Source organism: Stegodyphus dumicola, chromosome 7, assembly GCF_044657685.1.
Source record: "Stegodyphus dumicola isolate Sdum_Otavi_A_Nest chromosome 7, ASM4465768v1".
Classification (NCBI taxonomy): domain Eukaryota; kingdom Metazoa; phylum Arthropoda; class Arachnida; order Araneae; family Eresidae; genus Stegodyphus; species Stegodyphus dumicola.
Window position 1 is genome coordinate 117,419,611 of NC_140774.1, and position 25,509 is coordinate 117,445,119.

General features: G+C 33.3%; 2 protein-coding genes across 4 annotated transcripts in view; one reads left to right on the plus strand and one right to left on the minus strand.

Moving 5' to 3' along the window:
- LOC118197226 (uncharacterized) overlaps positions 1 to 25,509 on the minus strand; it is a 161,170-nt gene that overhangs the window by 17,763 nt on the left and 117,898 nt on the right. Inside the window, exons 1-2 of one of the 2 annotated variants that reach the window (XM_035368735.2) lie at positions 22,186 to 22,339; positions 13,282 to 13,386 (exon numbers count right to left, since the gene is read on the minus strand). In XM_035368735.2, coding sequence (XP_035224626.1) covers positions 13,282 to 13,384 — 103 coding nt within the window. In that variant the 5' untranslated portion in view covers positions 13,385 to 13,386; positions 22,186 to 22,339. Of the gene's footprint in view, positions 1 to 13,281; positions 13,387 to 22,185; positions 22,340 to 25,509 lie in introns of those variants that run through there. The other variant, XM_085820750.1, reaches the window with a different exon arrangement.
- The window catches only part of bora (aurora kinase A activator-like protein bora), an 83,343-nt gene continuing 80,530 nt past the window's right edge, over positions 22,697 to 25,509 (plus strand). Inside the window, exon 1 of one of the 2 annotated variants that reach the window (XM_085820746.1) lies at positions 22,697 to 22,923. In XM_085820746.1, coding sequence (XP_085676872.1) covers positions 22,922 to 22,923 — 2 coding nt within the window. In that variant the 5' untranslated portion in view covers positions 22,697 to 22,921. The remainder of the gene's footprint in view (positions 22,924 to 25,509) is intronic. The other variant, XM_085820747.1, reaches the window with a different exon arrangement.

Genomic DNA, 25,509 nt, shown 5'->3' on the forward strand with positions numbered 1-25,509 from the left:
TAAATCTCGTAAGATAGCATGCAGAAATTCTAAAATTAAAAATATGAAACCATAATTTATGAAATAAAGAACAATTATGATCTAAAGAGTATCAAAATTAAAAAAAAAAAAAAAAAAAAAAAAAAAAAAAAAAAAAAAGCTTAATATTTATTTGTTTACTTTAATAAACATTTCTTTCAATGTAAGTTGTTTAAGTTGCTTCGTTTTATGTGATAATACTTTCTCTTTAATTCTATAAACAGACATAATTTCTTGTTCAGTTACGAAGTTCCACTGTTCAAGTCCCGTAATTGCTGTGCCGAGAATACCGACTAATTTGTCAATCGAAATTTTTTCATTTTCACTAACCGCTCTGTCACCTTCTTCATGTCTTTATCCATTTTTTGCAGCAATTCCACTTTTTGTTTGATGGATATCAAAACATACTTTCGTTTTGTAGATCGTTTAGGAGCTCCAGCATCGAAAATTCTATTTGATATAATCGCAAGTTCAAGTTTACTTTTATAGTATTGCTCTAACAGTCTGCAAAAAATAATAAGCCGGATCCAATTCGAAAATTAAAGAACAACACAATCATAAACATTAACTGAAATAGATAATTAGCTTATTCCATCCGTTATACATAAAACGCGCACGCGAAAAGATATTCTGCACTTGCGCACACGCATATGCGCAGACGTAAAAGGTCTTACGCGCACGCGTAAACGCCTATGCTCATGTGTCAACGCGGCGCATGCACAGAAAGTTTTTAGCCTTGAGGTCCGGATTATGGGTGTCCGAATTAACGACTTTTGACTGTATATGTATTTGCATATATGCAGCCAAATATAAATTTTTTACCAAGTTTTTGAAATCCGTTAATTTTTAAACGTTTAAATCAAGGGATAGGTGTATGCAGCACATTTTTTAATTGGTAAGGTTAAAATTACAGCTAAAAGAAACTAATTGTTCATTTATTTGGCTATGGTAAATCAGGAGAAATGCATTATATGCTTATGGCAAAGCATTACCTCTTAAGGTGAGGGATGTCATTATGGACAGCTTTCTAAGAATAACTAGCTCGCATAATCTTTATACATAAGAAAACCCAAGCAGCCAGCCCATTCAGCAGGATTGAAACTTTGGTTGAATCCCCAAAATTTAGTAATGAAAAATACTCAGCCACTGGTGGGTCCTAGATAACTAAATCCATTGAAAATACTTGGCATTTTCTGGTTTTTCTGGTGGTCAGTGATTAATGGTTAAATTGGTGGCATTTATTGCCAAATTAAAATTAACTCGTAACAGGGGAGGTGTGATAATAATGATGTGCCAAATGTGATGATAGAAGTGTGTGGTCTAAAAGAAATATGGAATTAAAGTAACTTACCCCCAAAGGATGACACTTCAAATAATGTGAATTACAGGGGTGTTTGTGGGACCCCAAAAAATCCCCTGAAACTTTTACGGACTTACTACCGACATTTTGGAGTTTTCGAGAAGGGAGGGGGGAGAGAAATGAAAAATTACAATTATGAAGTATTGAATGACCTAATTATAAAAGTTCAATGAATTACTTTTTTTGCAAAATTAATAACCATAAATTTTCAAACATATAAACTACTACATTTTATGTAAATATTTTAAATTACCTGAATTAATTCTTTAAAAAAAATTATCTAATTTCTGCTGCTTTTTTTTTATTTTCTGATGTTTGTGGGCTTGTCTTTCTTTTGTGGTGAACTTCATAATTGCAGAAAGGTTGACATTTTTTTTCCTCATTTACAGTTGAAGAAATTTCTTTGAGAACTGCACATGCAGAGGTAGAAGCAGTTTGCTTTTCTGCTAATGTAGAAGGTTTTTCAGAGACTTTTATAGGTGACTCATCTGAAATACATGTTTTTAAGTCCTCTTGATATGTTTTCCAACTTCTGTTCATATTCAGTAAGAGATCTTTGTGAATTGGATCAGTCATTGGATTTTTTGAGCCATATTTTTCACATGAGGTTTCTTTAGAAGCCATTAAATCATATTTAATAGTCTGCACTGCATCTAGGGAATCAATCTTAAGAGAGGTTCTACAGTCAGTGACAAGTGTATCCATTAAGTTGAATGCACTTTCCACTAATGGGCCATGGAAGCAGCTAAGGCAGGCTTTGACCAATTTAGCCAATGTAGGATACTCATAATCATTTGTGAAATCATCTTTTAAATTAAAAACTTTAGACCAATATTTATCAACTGTACACTTGACTTGATTTCCACTTTCATCAGATGTGTAGAGCATTTCTTATGTAGGTGAATCGTTTGATGATTTCTTAACCGATTTAAAGAAATTAAGTAGCAACTGTGGATTTGCAGAATTAAAAGATAGTTTAATAAGGGATAGAATAGTAAGTGGAATTCCAAATAAAAATCTCAAAGATAGATTATTAAGGGAAGATCAGTTATTATTGGAGAAATGTATTAAAATGTGTAAAGCTTCTGAATTAGCAAAACTTCAGCTGAAAACTTTAACTGAAGAAAATAAAATAGAAGCTATCAAATGTAATAAATTTCGACCTTCAGAGGAAAAAAGTCAGCCTTGTAAGAAAGACTTTCATGTAAAACAAAAGCAACAAAGTACTAAATCTTCTTCAAACTATCAAGGAAATAAGTACAATAATCCAAAACCATGTAGAAAATGTGGAACTTTTCATAAGTTATACAACTGTCCTGCTTATAATAAGATTTGCTTGTACTGTAAAAAGAAAAATCACTTTTCTAAAATGTGCATTTATAAAAATGTTAATGTTGTACAGAATAATTTAGAGCATGAGTTACATAATAATGGTAATGAATATATTTTAGGGTCAGTAGAAGATATAAATCCATTTTCTAAAAATAAAACCGAATGGTTTGAAAAACTAAAAGTAAACATATCTAAATATTTATTTGTTAAGTTGGATACTGGAGCTCAGTGTAATGTGCTACCATTGCCTAAATTTAAACAATTAAATTTAAGAGAGAAATGTTTGACTAAATCAAAAGTCACTTTAAATAATTACAATGGTACTACAATTGATTTAGTTGGAAAATGTAAATTATTATTTGAAACATCGAAAGGAGACAAGGATGAAGTAGAATTTCAAGTTGTAGCACGTGATAAAACTGTTCCAGCTATTTTAGGTTTACCTACATTGCAAAAATTAAACCTAATACAAAGGATTTGTACAGTAAATCCTGATTCTAATGAAAAGTTACCAGAACTTTTAAAAGGATATCAAGATTTGTTTAAAGGAACTGGGAATTTAACTGGATATACATATCATATTAAATTAAAACCAGGAGCTGTTGGTAAAATAGAACCCTGTAGGAAAATTCCACTTAGCTTATTAAATCCATTAAAAAAGGAATTAGCAAGAATGGAAAAAGATGGTATTATAAAGAAAGTTAACCAACCAACAGAATTCGTGAATTCATTAGTGGTAGTAAGGAAAAAGGATGGAAATTTAAGAGTGTGTTTAGATCCTCAGCACCTTAACCAAAATATACTGAGAGAACATTATCACATACTAACCTTTGAAGAAATTTCATCTCAAATGACAAATGCAAAGGTCTTTAGTATTTTAGATGCAAACAAAGCATTTTGGCAAATTAAACTGTCAGATTCAATTTGTGAATTTACTACATTTAACACTCCGTTTGGTAGATATTGTTTTTTGAGGTTGCCATATGGACTGAGTTCATCACCAGAAGTTTTCCACAGAAGTTTTTCTGAAATTTTTAGTGATTTAGAAGGAGTTCAAATATATATAGATGACTTATTAGTTTGGGGTAAAGATAAAAAAGAACATGATTCAAGATTAAAGAAGTTGTTGGACAGAGCCAGAGAAAAGAATGTTAAATTTAATTTAAGTAAATGTAAATTTGGGCTGAATGAAGTGAAATATATGGGACATATATTTTCTAAAGATGGTTTAAAACCAGATGACAAAATTAAGGCTATTCTAGATATAAAACCACCAAAAAATGTGAAAGAATTAGAAACTTTCCTAGGAATGATTACATATGTTTCTAGATTTATACCTAATGTATCAGAATTGACATCATGTTTAAGAGATTTGTTGAAAAAACAAGTTATCTGGAACTGGAATGCAACACATGAAAAAGCATTTAGAAGACTAAAAGATGTCTTGGTAAATAAACCAGTTTTACAGTATTATGATATAAACATGCCAGTAGTTTTATCTGTAGATGCATCTCAAGAAGGACTAGGAGCAGTCTTACTGCAGAATAATTTACCAGTGGCATATGCATCTAAGGCATTAACAGATACACAGAAGAATTATGCTCAAATTGAAAAGGAAACTTCAGCTATTGTATTTGCGTGTGAGAAATTTCACCAGTATATATTTGGAAAAAATATTACTGTGGAAAGTGATCATAAACCACTGGAATCAATTTTTAAAAAGCCATTAAATAAATGCCCTGTAAGACTACAAAGAATGCGTATAAGATTACAGCCATATCAGTTTGAGATAAAATATAAACCAGGAAAAGAACTTTTTATAGCGGATGCATTATCAAGATCATTCACTGATAAAGGATCTGATTTCTTTGAAGGAGAAATAGAAGCTCATGTTGGATTAGTTGTAGAATGTATACCAATGTCTAATGGTAAAATGGAAGTTTTTCAACTGGAAACAGAAAAAGATGAAGAGCTACAAGTTTTAAGAAAATTAATTAAAACTGGATGGCCAGATGAAAAATCTATGGTTCCAGAACTGGCAAAACCATATTTTAACTTCAGAGAAGAACTATCAGAAGCAAATGGATTAATATTTAAAAATTCCTGTGTTGTTGTACCAAGAAGTTTACGAAAAGATATGTTAAGCAGAATTCATTATGGTCATTTAGGAGTAGTAAAATGCAAGATCAAAGCAAAAGAAATATTATATTGGCCAGGAATGTCCAAAGAAATTGAAGATTTGGTACTGAATTGTCAAACATGTTTAAGTTTACAAAAAGCTAATACTAAAGAACCAATGACATCTAAAGAAATACCTAATGGTCCATGGGAAGTATTGGGAACAGACCTCTTTTACTTTCAAGGAAGGGATTATCTAATCGTTATAGATTATTTTAGCAAATATGTTGAAATTGGACATTTGGAAGATTTGTCAAGTGTAGCAGTGATAAAGCAATTGAAATCAATTTTTGCAAGACATGGTATTCCGAAAATAGTATATTCGGATAATGGTCCACAATATAATTGCAGGAAATATAAAGATTTTGCAAGAAGATGGAATTTTGAAACCAGAACTTCAAGTCCAAAATACCCACAGTCTAATGGAATGGTTAAAGGACATATTCAAACTGTCAAGCAAATGTTAGAAAAAGCTGTAGTTGACAACAAGGATCCATATTTAGTTTTACTGGAATATCGTAACTCTCCTATTTCAGATGAAATTAAGTCACCTTCAGAATTGATGTTTGGAAGAAAAGTAAATGGATTGATGCCTATAAAAGAGAATTTTGTCCAAGCTAAACGATATGAAGACCATAAACAACATTTACTGAAGAGACAAAACTTACAAAAAAGTTATTATGATAGGAATGCAAGACCATTAAAACCACTGAAAACAGGAGATCATGTTTACATAAAAGAGAAAGGGAAAAAACTAAATGAAAGAGGGAAAATTATAGAAGAAGCAGAAAGACCACGTTCATATAGGATTATAAGAACAGATGGAAGAATTGTAGAAAGGAACAGAAGAGACCTTCTTAAAGGAACTAATCAAGAAGAGTTTGCAATACAAAACAACTATGAGAATGAAGTTATAGATGAACCCGAGATACATGAAAATAGTAGGAGCACTACAAAATTAAATGTGCCTGTAAGTCCTTCAAAATCTAACAGAAGTGTTGTGTCACCAAATAGTGAAAGAGGTATAGTATCATCAAATTTTTCAAATGGACATAACTACGTCACTCGATCTGGTAGGACTGTTAAGAAACCTTATTATTTAAAAGAATATGTTTAATTTTACTACTATTATTATTTTTTATAAAAAAAAAAAGGGAGATGTTATATATGTAACTGTAACTGTATCTATTATTATCTTTAACCATAACTGTAGTATAGTAGATGAGCAATGTAGAATAAACGATGTTTGTGTACATCTTGTAATCATCACTGAGCACGTACCCAACATATATAAAATACAACACAATTATCACTAAAAATATGGGACATAAAAGATGATAACTTTTCAAAAGCTAATATTGTACTGGTTTTACCTCTTAGCTCTGGACTAATGCTGTAAAACTAATTAGATATGAATTTTTAAGGGGTAATTTCTGTTTCATATGCTGTGCTGTATTAGTATAAGCTTTCATCAGAGAAATTTGGAATTCTTTTGCTATTGGATGATTTTTTGATAATTTCTTCAGGAGAGTGGAAGCTTCTGCACCAGTAAATATTACTTTGCTAGGTAGATGGAATTCTGGATTTGTGGCATCAACCTTTAATAAATCATTATAAGATGTGCACTCTATATTTTCTGGCTTCATAAAAAAAAAGAGAAAAATTTTGCCATCAATTTATAAATACTGGAATGTATTAAATGAAGCATTGGTTTTTTTGTTTCAAATAATTTAATATATGTGTTGAACTCTGGTAATACTGCTGAATATAATGCCATATGCAATAAAGTTTTGTTTTGCATAACAAATAACCCATTTACTATTCTTTTTTTTTCCGAGCTAAAGCATCCTTTGTGAGTTGTTGGGAATGCAAGCAAGAATACAACCATTCAACAATTTTTTTCTGAGCTTCAGAAATATTTCTTTTATTGTATACAGTTTCAACATAAGAAAAATAATTCCCTTTATCAGTTTTATCCAAGTAGTGAAAATAAAATGCAATAAGAGCATCCCACAGATCTTTGATTCTTTCTAAAACACATAAAATGTACACCCACCTATGGTCTGGTCTCTTCAAGGGCTTAAGTTTTTTAATGGCAAGGGATACACAGATTTTGAAAAAATTTTCTCTTTTACTGCAGCTTTTCATATCAAAATAGATGTCATCAAACAAATCTTCTAAGTATCTATCAAAACATGAAGCAATTTTTTTTGCACAGTTATTAGCTGTGTGACATGTGTCACCATCAATATCTAATAAGTGGTGTGCTTTGTTTGATCGTAGTCTGGTTTCAACACCCTTTTTTTTTTCCACGCATGGTGTTACATGAGTCCATTAATACACTAATTAAGTTTGCCCATGGAATATTATTATCTTCAATAGTATTAACAACTGCTTTAAAAACAGCTTCTGAATTGCAAGATTCCATCTTTAGAGATGCAAAATGATGAACTACAACTTCATTTTGATTGTTGTCATAAAACTGCACCAATATTGCCAGTATACTTTCTTGAGCATTGCTAGTACTTTCATTCAAATTTAGAGAAAATGGAGTCTCCTTTAAAGTTTTAATATTTTCCTTAATAGTTTTTGCGAGCCCATATTTCATCTTATAACATGCAGTAGTCCTGGGCATTTCCAACGAGTTTAGTGCCGTCTGATCGCGGCTCAACTGTTTGCAGAGTTCAATTAAATTGGGAAATTGAATAAATGTGGAGGCTTGCCTGCACAGGAAGTCAAATAATGGGACATAACCGGGGATGTGCGGTCACGGAGACCGCGTCTCATTATGATTTAAATAAAAAGTTCTAATCAAAATATTAAGATTCTATTTTACCCATACATTTTATAAACACTTACCTTCAAACACGAAAAAATTTTTTTATTTTAGAAACAAATCAATCAACTCAAGGAACATCATTTTTGCAACATGAACTTTTTTAAGAAAAACCACTTGCAAATGTAAATTATACAAAAAAAAACCAGAAGAACTATCATTTGTATGAATAATAATTATTTTCTATTAATTTAACATATGATAGATACATTCAGATGAAAAATTTAAATATTGTACGAAACATAAAAAAATAACAGTATCTTAACTATCAGTAATACCACTGTATTCTTGCAAAAAATATCAATTTACTCAGCATATTCTTGTGCACATTCATGACATAATTTTTGTGTACATTCCAAACAAACTGCCGTTTTACAACTTACGCATAAATATGAAGTTTTCCGTTTTTTCTTTGAAGGGCACAGACGGCATGTTTTTCTTGATTCCAGTTTTGTTAATTCAGACCTCGGTACGATATTTTGTGACTCCGCTTCCTTACCTAAAATGAGCTTCATCATCATGTGCAATTTATTCTTGGATTTCCAATTCTTATGCAAATTTGAGGAAGGATTAAATCTCTTGCTAAGGCTTTTAAAAACTGTATTTTAGTCATAACTGGGTTTTTGGAGCAACTTTGATATAAAATATATGAGTTTACTGTGCTCAAATCTAATAATCTATAAAAAAACAGCCATAGGCCAGCGCGTTTTCGTCTGTTGTAGGAATACACAGAGCATTTTTCATCCAGCGAATTAACACCACTTTTGGTTCTGTTGCAAAAAGCTATTATTTCTGGCTTTTGTGTTTCAGAGTCAATTTCTTTAGAATGATGCATGGATGACACGAGAACAACAGCTTTCCGTTTTCTCGGTACATAAGAAATCGATGTAAAATCCTTTGTGAAGCTGTATAATGTCGACTTCTCTTTTCTTGATTTATTTGGAAGGAACTCTCTGGGAATATCTCTTTTGTTTTTCTTGACAGTGCCAACATATGTTAATCCATTTCTCTTTAATTCTGAAATAAGTTCGATGAAAGAGAACCAGTTATCTGCCATTACGTTTCTGTTTGTCTTATAGATTGGTTTACTCAATCATAAAACAGCTTGAATTGGTTTGCTGAATTTTTTCAATTTATCTTCCATGGCAATACTATCAGAATCTTTTTCACAATATAAATATGCATTGTATAAGTAGTTAGTGCACCCGTCAGTTAGGCACATTACTTTCAGTCTATATTTCGGCGGTTATTTTTTTAGCATATACATTTTAAGGCGACATCTGCCTCTGAAGCCAATAAGCATTTCATCTCTGCAAACACAAGTGCCTATAGTATAAGCTTTCTGACAATTCAAAATAAATGAGTTTAGCACTTCGGAAATAAGAGCTGCGGGATCAGATTTTTTTCGAGCCTCTCTATCATTAGGATTATCAAATCGCAAATTTAGAAGTAAGAACTTAAATCGCGTGATTGACATAACTGCACGAAAAATGTTGCAACCAGTACCATCCATAGCAAAAAAAACATTCAATATCTTCATGGTTAGCTTTGAAGACAGATGTAAATATAAGCAAACCTACAAGAGCTCTTAATTCTTCGATGCTTGTGTTTGCAATTTCACTTTTCAATGTATCAGAAAATTTGTGTCTATTTATTTCTATTTTCACATTTGTCCATTTAACAATAATCTCTAATACTTCGTTTGTGAAAAGGAGTATTTCCAAACACTTTTAGGATCCGCATTTTCACCCAATATTCCATATGCTCTTAATCCTGGAAGATGAACTATATTATGCGCGGGAGTTCTCACATTTCGTTGAGGTTCAATAGATGACCACTTGAAGCGGTTTCTCCCATAATAATATTTTGTAGATGAAATGGATTCAGCTTCTGGTTCAGTGCATTCATTTTCAGATTCAGAAAATTCTGATGTTGTGGAATGCGAACTTTTCTTTGCAAAATCTTCTTAGCATTCATCTTCATCGCTAAATTCACTTCCCACTTCATCAAGAATTCTTTGCAGCTCTTCTGCATTACGCGAATCAGAAGGATATACGATATTTCTCGGACCGAGCCTCAGAGCCATGTTTCCACCTAGGACAGAAATCGTAACACTGAGGGGGAGGTGCAGTCTGACATACCGTTCTCAGACAAAGGATTAGAATTTCACAATGAAGCAGGTGCATAAAATGTTAGCCAATGGGTGAAAATTATCAAGGTCACAAAAGGAGAAGCTAGCAGGAAAATCCACTCAATCAGATTAAATATATAATAGGGGTGATAGGAACAACAGCTGTAGCGGTCTTTCAGACCGCACCTCCCCAGTTACGGGTTAACCCAAAACCAAAACTAATTAATGAAAATTGTAATTTTTTTAAAAGAGAGATTAAAAATTATAAGTTTCCCCCCTTCCATTTTACTATCAAATGAAAATGAAGCTACTGCATTCTTACAAGAAAGGCATACTTTAACCTTGATCCACATTTCTACAAATGCATATAAAATGAAATTATGACCACCACAAGAAATGCAATGTGACAACCTGACAAAAAAATTACAGGTCTTTGCAATGGCTAGTGGCTCACTACTTCAGAAATCACATTCCTGTCAGCGGTAAGATACTTGCTATTGCTGATTTATGATCATCTAAAAAATAAATGACAATTTTTTTTAAAGTAGAATTTATATTTTTGGAAATGAAATATTTCTTTTCTTTTTTACATGTCCATTAAAATTTTATTATGTAAAAGCTTTGGGGGTGGGAAGGGGTATAGTGTCTAAACGTGAAGATATTCTTTTTGTGGTGCTTTGGCCATCTCAGTATACACTAAATATTTTATTCAAAAACCATTTCTAAATTGTAAATGACTTTATTTTAGAAATCTATTTTTATTCCATTATAAATATTTTCCCCTCTTAAGAAAGAACAGGAGATTATAAAAAAAGACAACGTGCTTTATATTTTTATTTACAATCTTTACTGTATAAATTGTAATTTCTTTTTATTATCAGCGGTTATGACTGTTTGTTCTTTTATCATTTTCAATATAGTGAGCTTGACAGCTTTGGGGCATTTGCCACTTTTTTTGGAAGCACAATACATTTTGATATGCATGTTTTCAATGTATATGTCCTGCAAATACTATTAAATACTAATAAAAATTATAGCTTCCATTATTAGAAACTGAATCACTGTTCTCTGTGCACATTTAGACAAATCCATCAGGAACAGAAGTTCAGATTTTCATGCAATATAGCATATCATAAAAATTTCAAAGAGCTATTATGCTTAAGCTGCTTGCTTTGACCACATCTGTTTTTTGCACTTTTTATAACAGTAATCACTAAAAAGTGACATGGCAGTACAGAAGTCATGGCCCCTTTCATTTAAGGAATATAATATTTTAAACAATAATAAACCATTAATCATAGTCAGGAAACCAGTCATTCCTGAATTTTCCTCTGTACAGCACTCTCTGTGCACTTTGGAGTTTAACAGCTACTAAGAAAAATTAAATGAAAGTTTCATGACAATTAACAAAATTAAATAGGAACTGTCCTTCTCCAACAAACAGCAAAATTTTTGATAAAGTAATAAATGAATATACAAGCTCTCTCAACACCAGGGTTACAAATTTGTAGGAGGAATAGGGATGGCTATCAAGCAAGCCACCGCACTGGAAAAAACATCTCCTATCCACTACTGGCCAAATGTAATATCTAAATGATTACAAACGTTATGGCTGAAATGAATTCCTATTTCTGAAATCATAATGAAAATGGTAACAGTGCAAAAGCTCTTTGCCACAACAAACCTGCTCCAGAAATATTAGCTATCAGTCAGATAAAAAGGTAACAAGTGAGGTCCAATGAAATAATCACCCACAAATGCTTCCCGAAAACGCTTCCTGCAAAACAGCTCCGTGATGCACAACTTCACATCACATGAAGGTTTGTCACTACGCACATATGGATGTTATATGAATCGAAGATAACTTTCCTTGTGAAGCACGATTCATTGGTGAATAAGACAGAAGCGGAGAGAAGGGGATCTATAGCACATTGTTGCAGAAATCATGTGCAAAAGCAAACTGAAGTGCATAAAGATCCAACTGAAGTGCTTGGAAAGTGTTTCATGTGATATGAGAGCATTTCATTTTCTTTAAAAATCATCAACCTTACAGCAAGAAACCTTGACTTTGTGTGCTATAGCTCTTGGAGCATCCTGTACTTGACGTAACACAGTCTCTTCAATATCCAGAATCCATGTCAATTGTTCCTGAATCATGTCAGCTCTCTCCCTTTTCAGCTAGCCTCTTGCAAAACATTTATGATCAGGAGTATGCCTCTTCAGACAATATTTCTCTTTCAACTACTTAGTAGCTTACCCATTAAACCTCAATCACATTATGCTTCGGCTATGTGGGACTTGGCATCGAAAGGGACAATTCTCAGAACCTGCACAATTCCAAGAAACACATATAGCTAGGTTACTGTTTCCATTTACTACAGAGACTTTAATGCCAAACACTAATTGATTATCACTCAAGATTGGGATCACGTGATGCTTCAGAAGCAGAACTTTCATCTGATTGGTTGTCTCTACCTGGGACAGAGGTCCAGCTGCGACATTTTCAGTGAGGTTTGAAAAAGTCCCGCAACATAGTTTCCATAGCTAGGCGGGGCTCTTTTAACCAGTGCTACCAGAATCTCATTTCTCAGAAAAGTCCCATCTAGAAGGGACTGTAGCCAACTGTGATAACTTCTTTACACTCTACAATCCATGTAACAGATGGATATCGGTTAATTACCATTAACGTGATCACCCATCCATCTGCCTTTGTGTAAAATGGAGCTTCTCTGTGAGAATGCGTGAACCAACATTACCTGTAGCACCAGGAAAGCATTTCCAAACCTCCATCACTCTATGATTCTGAGTTGTCTGGGTGCAAGCATTCAACCCTCCTATAAATTTAAAACTATAGTATTGAAACACCCTGTATATTTGAATTAAAGTGGATATAATGAGTAAATTGCAAGAAACAGTTTATTGCATGAAAAATTTCTTATTGTTGGTCTTAGTTGAGCTTTTATGCATGGCTAACTTTTGATGTATCCTATGGTAACTAAGGATAAAGTGAAATATTATGTTAAATTTCAAAGTTTTAAAAACTAACTTTCAATTATCAACATTGTGCAATTGTTTGAATATCTTTTTACATTTGCTTAATAATCCATCCCCTCATTACACTACTAAATGCCATTAACTTTGAGAATAAGAGCCTCTGCCATAGAAATTGATTTTAGAAAGGCCAAAAAGTTTGGGAACTGCTGATTTAAACAATAAATAAGTATTACTAGTAAAAATTTTATGAAGTAATGAAAGGAAAATTCATTATGTAGTGAAAATGAAACCTGTAGGTCAATATTTTCTGATCAAGAATTAGTATAAACACATTTTCTTTCAAGCATTTACATACATAAAATTTTTAAATTTTTCTTGCATACTTAAAGTTCTGCATTTTCGATGAATATAAAGTAAATTATACAAACTTACCAGGTGTACAACTTTTTGTTTCGAGCTGTGATATTAAAGCTATACATTTATTTTTCCAGCTTGAGTTCCTGCTTATGCTTTCATTTCCTTCATCTGCTGACATTTCTGGAGGGGGGAAAAGTGCCAGATATAAAATATAAATGTTTCTCATAACGCATATTTTAAAAAAACTGTGCAAAAACGTACTAAAAACAGTAATTACTAAGCAATATAACCCTGATTTATTACATGATGTATTAATCATTATTACAACAAAAATACTTCAAAATTAATTTTAAAATATTTGATATTATAATAAATAAAAACATCCAAGAAAGTTGGAGTACAATTGTTTCAAGCTAAATGTATTTTTTTTTTAGATTTGTACTGTCTGACCACGTATTCCAGATTTATGTAAACACTCGGTTTGGGGCGGAAGTGGGCATATCTATCAGTGATGTAGGGGTGAGTGCAGTATTGTAAGAAAAAGCACTAAATGACCTCCGAGAGGAAAAAATACTCACGCTTTTTCACCCACACCCCTTCGACCTCAGAGAGGGAAAAATACCCAAGCTTTTCACCCACACTCCTTCAGTTAAACTGACCCATCTTTGCTTTCAGCCAAACTGCTCTCGCTAGTGTGGTTAGGCAGGCAAACAGGATAATTTTTTTGGTACTTTCTTATTACCTGCATCTCCACCAAAATGTTGTGAACTTGTTGGGAAGTAATTCTTGCAAGCTCATGTGCAAAAGGCAACAGCCATTTTCGAAACGGAAGAGCCCTAAGCACCAGAAAGCCATTCTCTTTTTTGAGAAATCCTTATTTTTAAAAATATTGTTTTACTTGTGTACACAGTGATCTGTTTCCACTTAAAAAAAAAAAAAGAAAAAAAAAAAAAAGAATTGCAAACACTCGACGTCTGTGAAATTCTGCACTGCACACTGAGAAAACAGACCTGCTGTGCACATACCTGGGTTGCCACATAAATACCTTTTGCTGCTGCCTAACTGAAATGGTGGTTAGCAACGCTTCCTGCCATAAAGATGGGCCCAGGTTCAAATCTCAGAGAAGGCATGGATGTTTGTAAATGTATAGCATCTCTGTGGTGTGGGGGGAATTTTAAATATGCAGCAAGCCGAAAGTCTTCTTGAGAGGTTGATGGTAAGGGCTGAGTGAGATTTTTGGCACAAAACCAAAGATGATTATAATGCACCAAACATGAGGTAGGATGATCTAATTTGATGAAATAAAAACAATTTCTTAGTAAAAAAGGTGGACAAATGTACCAAATCCAGAGGATGAAGTCATAAAAGTGCACATTAAAATACCATACACAATCTTTCAAAACAGATAGATTAAGTAATAAAAGTCAGTCTTTTAAATAATAAAATAAATTATAAATGACCTCTCTTCTGATTAAACGGTCGAGAGGTTACAATTTGAACAAACAGGCTCTTTCTCAGCTTTCAAGAGGTAGTTATGTGTCACTCTAGTGTGACCAATTCTGAGGCGAGTCAAAAGAACTTCCTCCTTACGATTTCTAGTAAAATCCCAATGCTCAATTCTAAGCTTTACATTTCTCAACTTGTTTTGAAGCTGAACATCCCAAGGTTGCTGCCATTTTTTTTTTTTTTTTTATCTTCTCTTTGACAACACAACAGATGTCTCTAAAAGAGATGAGGCAACTGGACAGTTCAACAGCACATCTCGCTGTGATAGTTGCCAGCTCTATCCCCTTTATTCCTGCATACCCAGGAACCCAGCAGTACAGAATTTCATATCCACGACTCATTAAGTTTATATGAATCTTGAGAACATCCACTATTACTGGATTTTGAGTGTTGCGAAAAGCTTCTAATGATTTAAGCGCACTATAGGAGTCTGTATAAACTATGAACTTCTTGTGGCAGAGCTTTGAGATGTAAAAAAGACTACAATATATTGCAGTTAGTTCAGATGTTAAAACAGAGAAAGCATGGTTTCCATGTCAAGCGTCTGCTCTCCATGTGATCCTCAGTTACAAATGCCATCCCGACATGATCTGACTTGAATCCATGTGTATATATAGTGGAAGATAACTGCTATATTTATGCCTGTGTTCAGCAAAGAGTTATCTGTAAACGATGTCGTTCGTGCTTGCCTTCACATGATGGTTGAAAACATTAAGAAGCTGGATCCGTGCATTTTTCCAAGGTGGGATTTCTAAATCCTGCACTGCTTGGGGCACATATCAGAGAGGGAGAGTTTCTCAATGATAGGGCAAACTCTTACAGGAAAGGTAAGCACACAGGATGGATGTGTTTCAAATAAAGTGCTATACACATTATCAAGTAAACACAGCTTATTAGGATGTTCAGGTTGCGATAAAATATTAAAATACTCCAAAAGGGACAACTGCTCACGCCTCAGATAAAGTGATGGTTTGTTAGAATCAACATACCATCACTGGACAGGAGATGTCTTGAAAGCTCCAGAACAAATCCGCAGAGCTTGATGGTGAACAGGATCTAGTTTTATCAATACTGATGACCGAGCAAATCCATAAATAACTGAGCCATAGTCCAGTCTAGAGCAGACAAGCATCTGTAAATGCGAAGCATAGAGCAACGCTCTGCACCCCAAGACTTTTAAAATATTTAGTGTTTTTAAACACTTTTTTCTCAGGTTTAAAATATGAGAAAGGAAAGTCAATTTTCTGTCGAACGTCACTCCTAAAAATTTTACTTCAGGTGCAACTGGAATAATTGTACCATTCAGATATAACTCAGGCTTAGGATGGAGACCTCACTTCCTACAAAAGTGCATGCATTAAGTTTTCTGTTTGGAAAATATAAATCCCTCTTTGTCTGACCATTCTTGGATCTTATTCAGAGCGATTTGAAATTGCCTTTCTATGTATCTCAAGTCTGCCCCTCGATAGCTAATCTGTAGATCATCCAAGATGGATACCAAGATGGTAGGAGGAAGTTCTTTTAATACAGAGTTTATTTTTAAGCTGAACAGGGTTACACTAAGTGCACAGCCTTGAGGCACACCCTCTTCCTGTTTGAAAATATCCGACAAAACAGAACCAATCCTTACTTGAAAAGTTGTAGGGTTCAAGAAATTCCGAATAAAAATTAGTAGGTTGCGCACAAGCCACTGTGATGAAGATCTCAAAGTATACCCTATCTCCATGCATTCTCATAAGCTTTCTCAATGTCAAAGAATACGGATACAAGGTGAATTCTTCTTACAAAAGCTTTTCGAATGGATGTCTATAAAAGGAGCATGTTATCTATGGTTGTTCTCCCCTTTCGAAAACCGCTTTGGTAAGGTGATACAGTCAAAAGTCGTTAATCCGGAATGATCTATAATCCGGACCTCAAAGCTACAAACTTTCTGCGCATGCATCAACGCATAATACGTTCACGCATGCACATAATACTTTTACACATGCGCATATGCGTGTGCGCATAATACGTTTATGCATGTGCATTTAATGTACAACAGATGGTATAAGCTAAGCTAAAATTATCTAATTATCTATTTCAGTTAATGTTGCAGATTGCGTTGTTGCTTAATCTTCAAATTCAATCCGGCTTATTATTTTTTGCAGACTGTTAGACTTATTATTTTATTGTTAGAGTAATTTCATAAAAGTAAGCTTGAACTTTCGATTATGTCAAACTGAATTTCCGATGCTGGAGTTGCCAAAGGGAAAGTATGTTTCGATGTCCATCAAACAAAAAGTGGAATTGCTGCAAAAAAATATCCTTTGTTTAAAAAAAGGCATATCCTTTGTTTCTCTAACCATTCCGAAATCTGTTTATCAATTTCACGCTGCTCTGCAAGGGCGGGGGCCCTTGCGGTGCACAATGAACTGGAAGTTGATCTGTCAGCACTATCCTTATCTTCAGGGTAGATGTTTTTACTTTATTTAGTTTATAATTCCTTACTAAATGTAGTATTTCATCTCAATGTATCCATCTTTGATATTATTTAAATCAAATTCCTCATCATTATAAATATCACGAGTACACATCAAATAGTTTTCTGGTTGCAATTTTCTAATTTCGACTATGCGTAATGTATGCTTTACGCATGCGTGCATTGAAAGAAATGTTTAATAAAGTAAACAAATAACTATTAAGCTTTTCGTTTGTAAATTTTGATACCCTTTAGATCATAATTGCTCTTTATTTCATAAATTACATTTTCATATTTTTAATTTAGAATTTTTGCATGCCATCTTACTACCTGATTCAAACTGATGATCTATAATCAAGAAAAACCGATAATCTGGAATCGCCAAAGTCCCTACGAGTCCGGATTAAAGACTTTTGACTGTATAATATTATTCTTTTCCAAGTAGACAAAGTGGCTGTTTACCATTTTTTCAAACAGCTTGCATATGCAACTCTAAGGGCAATTGGCTGACAGTTCGAGGGATTCCTTGGATCTTTCCCTGGCTTAGCAATAGGAATTACAACAGCTCTCCTCCATGCACTGAGGAAAATATGCTCCTTCCACCCCCTATTGTAAAGAATGAGAGGGGCAGCCAGTGACTTACAGGACAGATGCTTCAACATTTCATAATTCATGCCATCAAGACCCGGAGAAGACCTATGTGTCCGCAACAAAGCTCTCCTTAATTCAAACATAGTAAAGTCTATTATAAGGCTCAGATTTGGAAGAGTTGAATGCGATGGGATTTCTTTCAGAGCACTGCTTGATAGAGAGAAATGTAGGTGAATAGTTTCTGCTGGAAGAAACGGCAGCAAATATGTCTCACCAATAGTATTTGTAATTTCTCCTATGGAGCTAATCACTCGGCCATCTTTTTCTAAAAAGGAAAGTGAGTGGTCTTTATATATTTTGCATGTTTTTCTAACTCTTTCCCAAACCCACTTACTAGGCGTAGAGGATGTTATTAATGATACATATGTAATCCAGGAATTCCTTTGGCTCTGCCTTTTTACTTTTCGCACACTTGCTTTGGCTCTTTTAAATGCTACGAGGTTTCGAAAAGTAGGGTATCTGCAAAAAATTCCCCATGCTTTTTTCTGTTCCTTCAGTGCTTCATGACAGTCACGATTCCTCCATGGTTTCGAATGTTTTAGTATTTTTTCTGATGTTCTAGGGATAGAGAGTATAGCTGCCTGAGTAATAGCAGTTGTATTTGCTTCCACTACATCATTGATATGTACATCTTCTACCATTTTCTCTGTGAGCTCTGCAGAGGAAGAGAAGAGTTCCCAGTCTGTCCTATCAAGTATAAACTGAGGGGATCTCGACATGGGGTTTGCTCCTGCACGTACGAGAGATTCAAAAATGGGATAATGATCGCTGTTGTAAAGATCATTCCCAACATTGAGAGTGCAAAATGGCAACAAAGATGGTGAACAGATGGCAAGATCGACAGCGTGAAATATCCTTGTAGGTTCATGGAAGCATGTGTCCTGCCCATTATTCAGGAGACAAAGGATCTTGGATCATCTGCTCAATTTGTCTTCCTCGAGAATTGGTGTCTTTACTTCTCTACAGCAGACTATGGCCATTAAAATCCCCTGTTATGATAAAGGGCTTAGGCAGCTTCTGTATGAGGTCATTTGGTATGAGGTTGATCAACGTGCTCATTTGGAGGCAAGTAAAGAGAAACGACTGAAACCAGAATATGAAAATTTACCCATATAGCAACAACTTGGAGGGATGTTGTCAAAGGAAGTGTATCTGATGGATAGTCAAGTGAGGTGAGGAGACCTCCACCTCCACTGGCACGTTTACATGCAAGATTATCTTCCCTGACAAACGAAAACCTCCGAAGTTTTGCTTCTTGTTCCTGTTTGTCTCCTGTATTGTTAATCACACAGGGTGATGAATATTGACTATACTTTTGATGTCAAGCAAATTTCGCTGGAAGCCACAACAGTTCCATGACAGAAGAGTGGCCATTATGATTTACGTTTGTTCTTTCTGTGCTGCTGTTTTGTTTTTCATGGAAGTAGATGCTTGGGAACATCTAGCCCCTAGATTCAGATACCATATCATCAAATGAGCTATTGCTAAGGCTTCTATTTTTGTTAACATTTTTTGGAGGGACATTTTTGGGTTTACTCTGGATTGATATATATATATATCTATATATATATATATTTTAGGACATAGTTGGGGTTTCCTTTTTCTTGCAATCTGATGCGTTTTATTTGGGGGAGTCTGTACATTTATTGAAGTTTAACACTAGCATATGATATATTTGGTTGAAGCTGTGCACTTTGAACCAGCATTCTGGCTTCAGCATAGGAGATGTTCCTAGCGACTTTTATCGTCTGTACTTCTTTTTCTGTTTTCCATTTTGGACATGATCGAGAAAATGCTGGATTATCATCCTTGCAATTTATACACAATGCCGCAGCAGTGCAATTATCACTATCGTGACCAACCAACGAGCATCGAGCATGCGTCAGGTTGCCATGACACAATGTCTTAGAGTGACCAAACCGCTAGCGTTGGAAGCATCGCATTGGGTTTTAAATATATGGTCTTACAGGGCAGTTTAGATACCCAGCCTTTATATTCTTTGGCAGATCAGGCGATTTGAAGGCCAGGATCATGTGTTTCGTGTCAATCAACTGTCCTTCCTTTCGCATCTTGATGCGCCTAGCACCACAGACATTTTGGTCAGCTAACTCTGAGAGGAACTCTTCTTCTAAAACACACAGAAAGAAGATCTCCGAGATCACACCTAGAAGAATTAAGTGTTTTGTGCGCTGACACAGTTATAGATACCTGTCTAAGTTTGGTTAGACGTAAAAGTGGAGCAGACTGGGTGGCCGAAACAATATAAGCAGGTCTCCAGAATGGAGACACTTTATGTTCCTTGGCTCACCTATGCATGAATGAATGTATTTGCTTACCAGGAAAGAAAACATCTTTTTCAATTCTCCATAGGTACTGGAAACAACAACAAAGCGCGGACAATCAGTAGTTTCTTTGGCATTTGCATCAGTACAAATTTTCTTGCTAATGGATTTGTCAATAATTTCGATATCTTGGTTGGTTTCATTCGACTCAGGTTTTTTTTAAAATTGGATAATGAAGAGATACAAGTAGCAGACCTAACACAGAAAAGATTTAAATAGCTCATAATATTTCATATTACATCACCATTTTTTTATCCATTTTCAAAATCGTGTATTGTGGCATTTTTTATCCCTGGAATCTGTAACTTCAAAAACATTTCCTGTTGACCCAAATATTAATATTTTTTTTGAAATGCAAGGGGAAAAAAACAGAATTTATATCCTTCTTCGCAAAAATGAAAGCAGCCTATGTTAATCTTTGGATTGTGGTACATGTTTCTTTCTTTTTTTTTTTTTTTTCTCAACATTTTTTCCAACAATCTGCTAGCCTAATTTCACCAGATTTCTTGCACCACCATACAAACTTATCTGTAATATCCTTCCTTTCACACAATCTCATTTCATTCTCACATGCTGGACATTCATACTTATCTGCAATTAATCCTACACCATTCAAGCAACTCTTTTGGATGATCACATAAATGTAATCAAATTTTGGAATTTACTTTAGATAGGGCCATGGGATCCAATTAAGCAACACTGTTTCACACAAGATGGAATGAAGCTAAACATACAAAATGGTATAAAGTACTGTAGATACTTTTGCAAATTTCCCCCCTTTTTGGATTAAAGAACTGTGATTCGTCCATAAATGTCACATGCCATATCTCATGATCTCTGATTTCTCTCAGAAAAAATAATCTGTAATTGGAACTGTGTACTTCTCAGATTATTGCTAAAGTCCTAGCTAGTAACCTTTATCGCCTACCAAAATGTTGCCAAACTGCCTGTTACCATATTCCAAAGATTAGCCGCAACTTAACAAAAACTAATCAAGTTTATATAGATTCAAAACAAACTTTTATCATTATGTACTGGCATTAAATTACACAGGTTTTTATGGTTATAATGGCATTATTTTCATATTTAAATTATTTCCATGTAATAACGAAGCAAAAAACCTTCAGCATTTAAAAATATCAGTACCTATTACATCCTATTATCTTATTTACATAAAAAAAACTTTCAGCTGCTTGCACTGTGCGAAATTTTTCTAAATTCTGAACATGTGTTGTAAGCATCGTGCATTCGTAAAATAAAATAATAAATAATGTTCATGATAACAAGGCTAACATTCAAGAGATTAAGTCCAGTTAAAGCTTCCCAGCACTCTGACATCATTTACATGTATTTAGATGATAAACACATGTAAATGATGATAAATACATGTAAATTCAAATAAAATGTTTCATTTCAGTGTATTATATATCCTACATTGGGCCACCAGTGATATTTCACACCCACACTGCTTTCATAAGGTGGGTCCATGGAGGGAAATTGAAGTGTATTATATATGATACACTAGGAGTGAACAGGTTAAGTAAAAAAGCTCATATTCATGTTACACATTGGGGAAAAAGATGTGTGAACAGCCCATTTGCCTGGTTTCAAACTTGGATCAAGAGTTTAGACAACTTCAATTCAACAGAGATCAAATTTTGATTTTTTTTGAAATAGTAGCAATGAGTATTTTTAAAAAGTGCCCCTCTCTGGTTTTCTTTTCATTTATATTTTGCCAAAGAACAAACCCCCTTGGCCACCCATGACTTTTTTGCCATTATCCAGGTTAACACAATGTTCCTTTCTCTGATGTCTGTGCAAATAATAGTTATACTCAAAAATTCAGTTGTGGGAATAATCAATGTTCTCAAGAAATTCAGAAAATTCTCAAGAATGATTGTATTTTACATTTGGGAAATCTAAATTCATGAGAAAAAATTTTATGAAACTCAGAAATTTAAAAGAGAAAAATTTTCCACTTGTTTGACATATTGTGATTTAAATTTGAATCTGCTTACTCACCAAATTATATATATGAATTACAGCTTTTTTATATGGATATAATTTGACTCGTTCAAAAAATGAAAACGACTTCTGACCATTTCAAAACAAACGCCAAAATTGATTTACGTTGCCGTATGTATATTGCGTATGTATATTTCTTTTATGAGACTTCACATTTTGAGTAATTATGAGTTTACACTTCATCTTTATACCAAAAACAATAATAAATACAAATTATTTAAGTTCGATATTTAAAAAAATAATCACATTATTTAAATTTTAAATTGTAGTTACTTTTCAACAAGAGCAGAAGAAATTAAATATAATGTTTGAAATAAGTGAATATAACTTATTTAGTAATATTAAGAAACTTAAGTAATATAACTTAATATTTTATTATTTAGTAACATGCTTCAATTTTCATGTTGTGTTGTCGTCAAAGAAGAATCTCCTTGGTTGTCCTAATCTGCAGTTTTACCAAATTGTGACGCGAGAAATGAGAAGGAGACAAACAACTAAACATACTGATATTTTGAATCTCATCTCAAAAAGAACCAAATTCGAACATTTTAAAGTTAGGCTACATAAAGAAGACGAAAATTTTAACACAAGGAATTTTTTACTAATGAATATTTAGAATAGTAATATGTATTTCCTATTATAAGTAATATTTTATTTAAAAGAAAATAATTTTTTAGGTTAATTTATCAGTTTGAATTTTACATCAAGATCGTAAGTAATCAGTTCTACATTTATGTAAGCATTTCCTCTTTGTAAAGTAATTAAATTGTATGATATTTTTTAAATTTCTTTGTTGAATACAATCAACTGAGTTGAACGACTATTTTTTTATCGTATATAAATTAAAAATCTGAAATTGATTTAAATTTTCAGTTTATATTGTTTTAAGCACCCAACTTTAAATAAATCTAATAAGGGGTTAAGATAATTTTTTTAAATTGTATTCAAAAACAATTTTACTTTATAGGGAAATTTTAAAACTTTATAGCTTTTTGAGTAAGTTGCTTTTTTTCAAAATTATTTCCCAAAGTTTAACTTGATAATAATTTTAAATTGTTATGTCTGCAGGTGAAAAAAATACTACAGTCAAAAGTCGTTAATCCGGACTCGTCGGGACTTCGGCGATTCCAGATTATCGACTTTTCCGGATTATAGATCATCAGTTTAAATCTGATAAGATGGCATGCAGAAATTATAAAATTAAAAATATGAAACCGTAATTTATGAACTAAAGAACAATTATGATCTAAAGGGTATCAAAATTTACAAAAAAAAAAGCTTAATATTTATTTGTTTACTTTATTAAACATTTCTTTCAATGTAAGTTGTTTAAGTTGCTTCGTTTTTTATGTGATAATACATTCTCTTTAATTCTTTAAACTGACATAATTTCTTGTTCAGTTACAAAGTTCCGCTGTTCAAGTCCTATAATTGCTGTGTCGAGAATACCGACTAATTTGTCAATTGAAATTTTTTCGTTTTCAATAACCTCTGTCACTTTCTTCGCTATCGAAAGCGAATTATAATGACGAGGAATTTGATTTAAATCATATCAAAGATGGAGTACATTGAGATGAAATACTACATTTAATAAGGAATTATAAGCCAAATAAAATAAAAACATCTGCCCTGAAGATAAGGATAGTGTTGACAGATCAACTTTCGATTCATTGCGCGGCGCCGCGGCGTTAAAGATAAACAAAGTTTAGATAAACAAACGTTAAAGTTTACATAAATAAAGGATATGCCTTTATCCATTTTTTGTAGCAATTCCACTTTTTGTTTAATGAACTTCGAAACATACTTTCGCTTTGTAGATCATTTACATATTAATAAAGATATATCAGAAATTCTATTTGACATAATCGAAAGTTCAAGCTTACTTTTATAAAATTGCTCTAACAGTCTGCAAAAAATAATAAGCCGGATGCAATTCGAAGATTAAGGAACAACGCAGTCTGCAACATTAACTGAAATAGATAATTAAATAATTTTAGCTTAGCTTATACCGTCCGTTATATATTAAACGCGCACTCGTAAACGTATTTGGGCACGCGCACAAGCAAATTCTCAGCCGTCAACAAGATGCATGCGCAGAAAGTTTGAAGCTTTGAGGTCCGGATTATGGGTGTCCGAATTAACGACTTTTGACTGTATTTGAATGGTTCTTTTTATTATTATTATTATTTATTTTTTAAACTTGAAAACATACAGACTCCCTGTGCAGCACAGATGTACGACACGGACCTTACAGAAGTAAGTTAACTAAAACATTAAAAGTTGCATGCATAAATAAAATGAACGAAAGCAGAGAACAGCAGTCTGGACTTCAGGAAAACAGATAATTTCTCTGGCCAAGTCACTCCGAACATGTTCAAATCGTTCTAGGACCAATTAAAATATGTTCAAGCATAATCTAGGACCATCAAATGTAGGGCATGAGAAAATCAAATGTTCTACATCCTGAGGTAACTTTTTGAGCATTCACATAAATTGCTTGATCTTAGATTAAAATGAAAACGTCTACAAATTCAATTTTTAAACAATCGTCGAGATGACTTAAAAAATCATTTATCATCATGTTCCAAAGAGTAGGTCCAGAGACTTGAGGACAGCCTTTTTCTAGGGAATAAGCCTTAGCTTCGGTCCCAAGCTGAAGCTCAGTGGCCCTCCCCTTTAAGAAGCTTTTGAGCAGGTTACAGATATTATGTGCATACCAGCATCTTTTAGAATTTTTAAGATAGATGGCCGCCAAGCATTATCAAAAGCCCCTTTAAATTCAGGAAAATAAGAACAGTTGTAAACTTCATTTTCTTTACATACTGCAAAATATTACAAAGACAAACAACCTCAGCGGACTTCCGAGGACTAAACCCGAACTGAGAATCATTATAAAAATAGTTCTGTCTCAAATACTAATTTATTCTGCTAATAAGAGTTTCAAGACATTTTCCCAAAGTAGGCAAAAGACTAATGCATCTAATATCAAGATAAGGAATTCTTGTATCTAAAATTTTAGGAATCAAAACAACCAGAGCCCTCTTCCATTGTGCTGAAAAAATTCCTAATTGTGAACAAAATTTGAAAAGTCTGCAAAAAAGTGCAGTACAATTTCATTGAAGTTTACTTCAGTTTAAAAAAATTTCTTCTATATCACTTTGTAATATTAACTGAATTAATTAACTGATTAAATTGATCACAATAAGTAATGTATTTTTCATGTTATCATACATAAACAGGTGGGACTTCAGCAATTCGATAACAATATCCAAATAACAACATTAAGCAGAGTTCTAATGTACCGGATGGCTATAATTAAAC